General features: G+C 41.6%; 1 protein-coding gene across 1 annotated transcript in view; it reads right to left on the bottom strand.

Annotated features, from left to right (window-relative positions):
- The window catches only part of Tet1 (tet methylcytosine dioxygenase 1), a 114,627-nt gene that overhangs the window by 15,018 nt on the left and 97,208 nt on the right, over positions 1-2,401 (bottom strand). Inside the window, exon 9 of the mRNA XM_012514928.1 lies at positions 119-256. Within this exon, the coding sequence (XP_012370382.1) occupies positions 119-256 (138 nt within the window). The remainder of the gene's footprint in view (positions 1-118; positions 257-2,401) is intronic.

Genomic DNA, 2,401 nt, shown 5'->3' with positions numbered 1-2,401 from the left:
TAAACTCCACCTACATGATACCTAGCCACACCTAAAATAGGTTTGTCATTAGAGTCAAAGCCGCAACCTAAGCATGTGGCAACACAGCTTCCTGACACATGGCCAAGTGGGTGCATACCACAGTGCTCCCGTTGTTCATGTTGTGGATGTCCCGGTGCTGATGTGCACAGAAATCGAGGCAGGCAGTGACCCCGGAGAAAGGACGCCCTTCCTTGCGACCCAGCCGGCATTCTCGGGCAACATGTTCGTATTCCACCTTCAAGGAAGGAAGCACAAGACAGATACACCTTTAAGAATCAGAAAATCCACAAAAGGACATAAATTACATATGTAGTTTTTAGTGTCGATGCAAAGCACAAGTGTGTCTATTGCTTCTCCAGAGCTGGGGCTCAAGCCTGGCCTATGAATGCCAGGCTTTCACTTTCATCACTGAACTACATTACTGGTCCATAGGTTTTTTGATTTGAGGCAGGAGGATCTTTTGATTCCAATAGTTTGAGGCCCACCTGAGCAACACAGCAAGCTATATCTAGTTAACTAATAAATTATAAAAATGAAAGTTGTAATTTAATAGAGTGCATGCTATTCACAAGCCAGAGACCATGCTATTAATGGCCAGATACAGCTCAATGGCATAGCGCTTGCCTGACAAGCTCAAGGTCCTGAGTTTGATTCCTGGTTACCCCCCTACCAAGAATCCAAACAAACTGTAGATTTTTTTTCTTTTTTAAGGAAACAGACTTTTGGTGCTCATTTGTAGGATCTCACTATATAGTTTAGACTGGCCTTCAGATCACTTTGTAGCCCAGGCTGGTCTCGAACTCAAAATGATCCTCCTGTATCAGCCTCCTAAATGCTGGGATTACAGGAGTGTGCCACCTCACCTGGCTGCACCATATTTTTTTTTTAAATATACTTATTTTCAATTTATACATGGCTTATAAATAATTTACTCTAGAAATTCTTCTCATGTGTGAGGCCTTAGGTTCAATCCTTAGCATGCTCCCAAAATTGGAAAGTCAGATTCTGCTACCCTAATATTTTAATGAAACTGCTATAAAAGGATATGGAGTGGGAAAGATAGCTTAGAAGCCTACCTACCTACCTGGCAAGAAAAGACCCAAGTTCAATTCCCAGCCCTACATGCTGTCAGAGCTGCAGCCTAAGCATGTGGCAACTCAGCTTCCTGACACGTGGCCAAGCGGGTGCATGCCACAGTGCTCCTGTTGTTCATGTTGTGGATGTCCCGGTGCTGATGTGCACAGAAATCGAGCTAATTCTGTAGCCAGACTGCGCTTGGCCCAGAACCGGGTGTGGCAGCACATGCCTGTAACCCCAGCATTTGGGAGGTGAGCCAAGAGTATTTCTCTAAGTTGAGACCAGCCTGGGGGTTACCAGAGGTGAGCACAAGGCCAGCCCAACTTCATAGTGAGAGCCAGTCTCAAAAAACTAAAAAATAAAATGCTACAACATTTTAAAAGTTATTCAACGAAAATTATACATTAAAAAATTTAAATTCAGGGTCCAGGAAGATGGCTCAATGGAATAAGCACTTTCCTGGCAAGTGCAAGGGCCTGAGTTCAATCCCCAGTTCTGCCAAAAAAAGTTTAAATTCAAAAAGTTTCCTATTAACAAGGACTTTAATAGAAGTATTGGGAAAAAAATTCTTGAGACAGGGACTCTGTAGTTTAGGCTGACCTCAAAACAACTATATAGTCCATGCTGGCCTCAAACTTGTGGCAAACCTCTTGGCTCAGCCTCAGCCTTGGGGACTGAACTCAGGCCGTTGCGCTTGCCAGGGAAGTGCTTATTCTACTAAGCCATCTCCCCGGCCCCTTCAGCCTCTTAAGTACTGGCATTACAGGTGTTTCTCACACACTGGCTCTACACAGAAATCTGAACCATGTTGAAGAGCATTACAAAAGGTTCCAAAACATACCTGGTTTTGGTAAGCAACAGGAGCATACTGCTTATAAATTGGAGCTAATTCTGTAGCCAGACTCTGTAAATTATCTTCCAAGTTTTTTTCCTATAGGAAAAGACAGTCCATCTAGGTTATTTTATAATAACATGTATAAGAGCATAAGGTATGAAATTACACTAGAAATAATTGCTGACGCATGATCTGTACTTACCATAACAAAATAGCTACCACAGAAAACCAGTCTCTTTTTTCTTAATCTGAACTATGAAGAGTTTTGCACCTAAAAATCTGGATCTTTTAAAATGAGAACTGCTATAAGTTAGCTAGAAAACTAAACACTGTTAGAGGTTAACTTGCAGAAGTGTTCATGTTGCTAAAAATAAAAACCATAGTTTATATTTATTGGGTATTTGAAATTAAGTGAAGACCAGGTTCCTGCTGATTCAATAGTGAATCAAGAATTTAAGAATACATAAT

This window comes from Octodon degus, unplaced genomic scaffold (assembly GCF_000260255.1).
Source record: "Octodon degus isolate 3935 unplaced genomic scaffold, OctDeg1.0 scaffold00046, whole genome shotgun sequence".
Classification (NCBI taxonomy): domain Eukaryota; kingdom Metazoa; phylum Chordata; class Mammalia; order Rodentia; family Octodontidae; genus Octodon; species Octodon degus.
The sequence above is the reverse complement of the archived record's forward strand: the minus strand, read 5'-3'. Positions and strand labels throughout refer to the sequence as shown.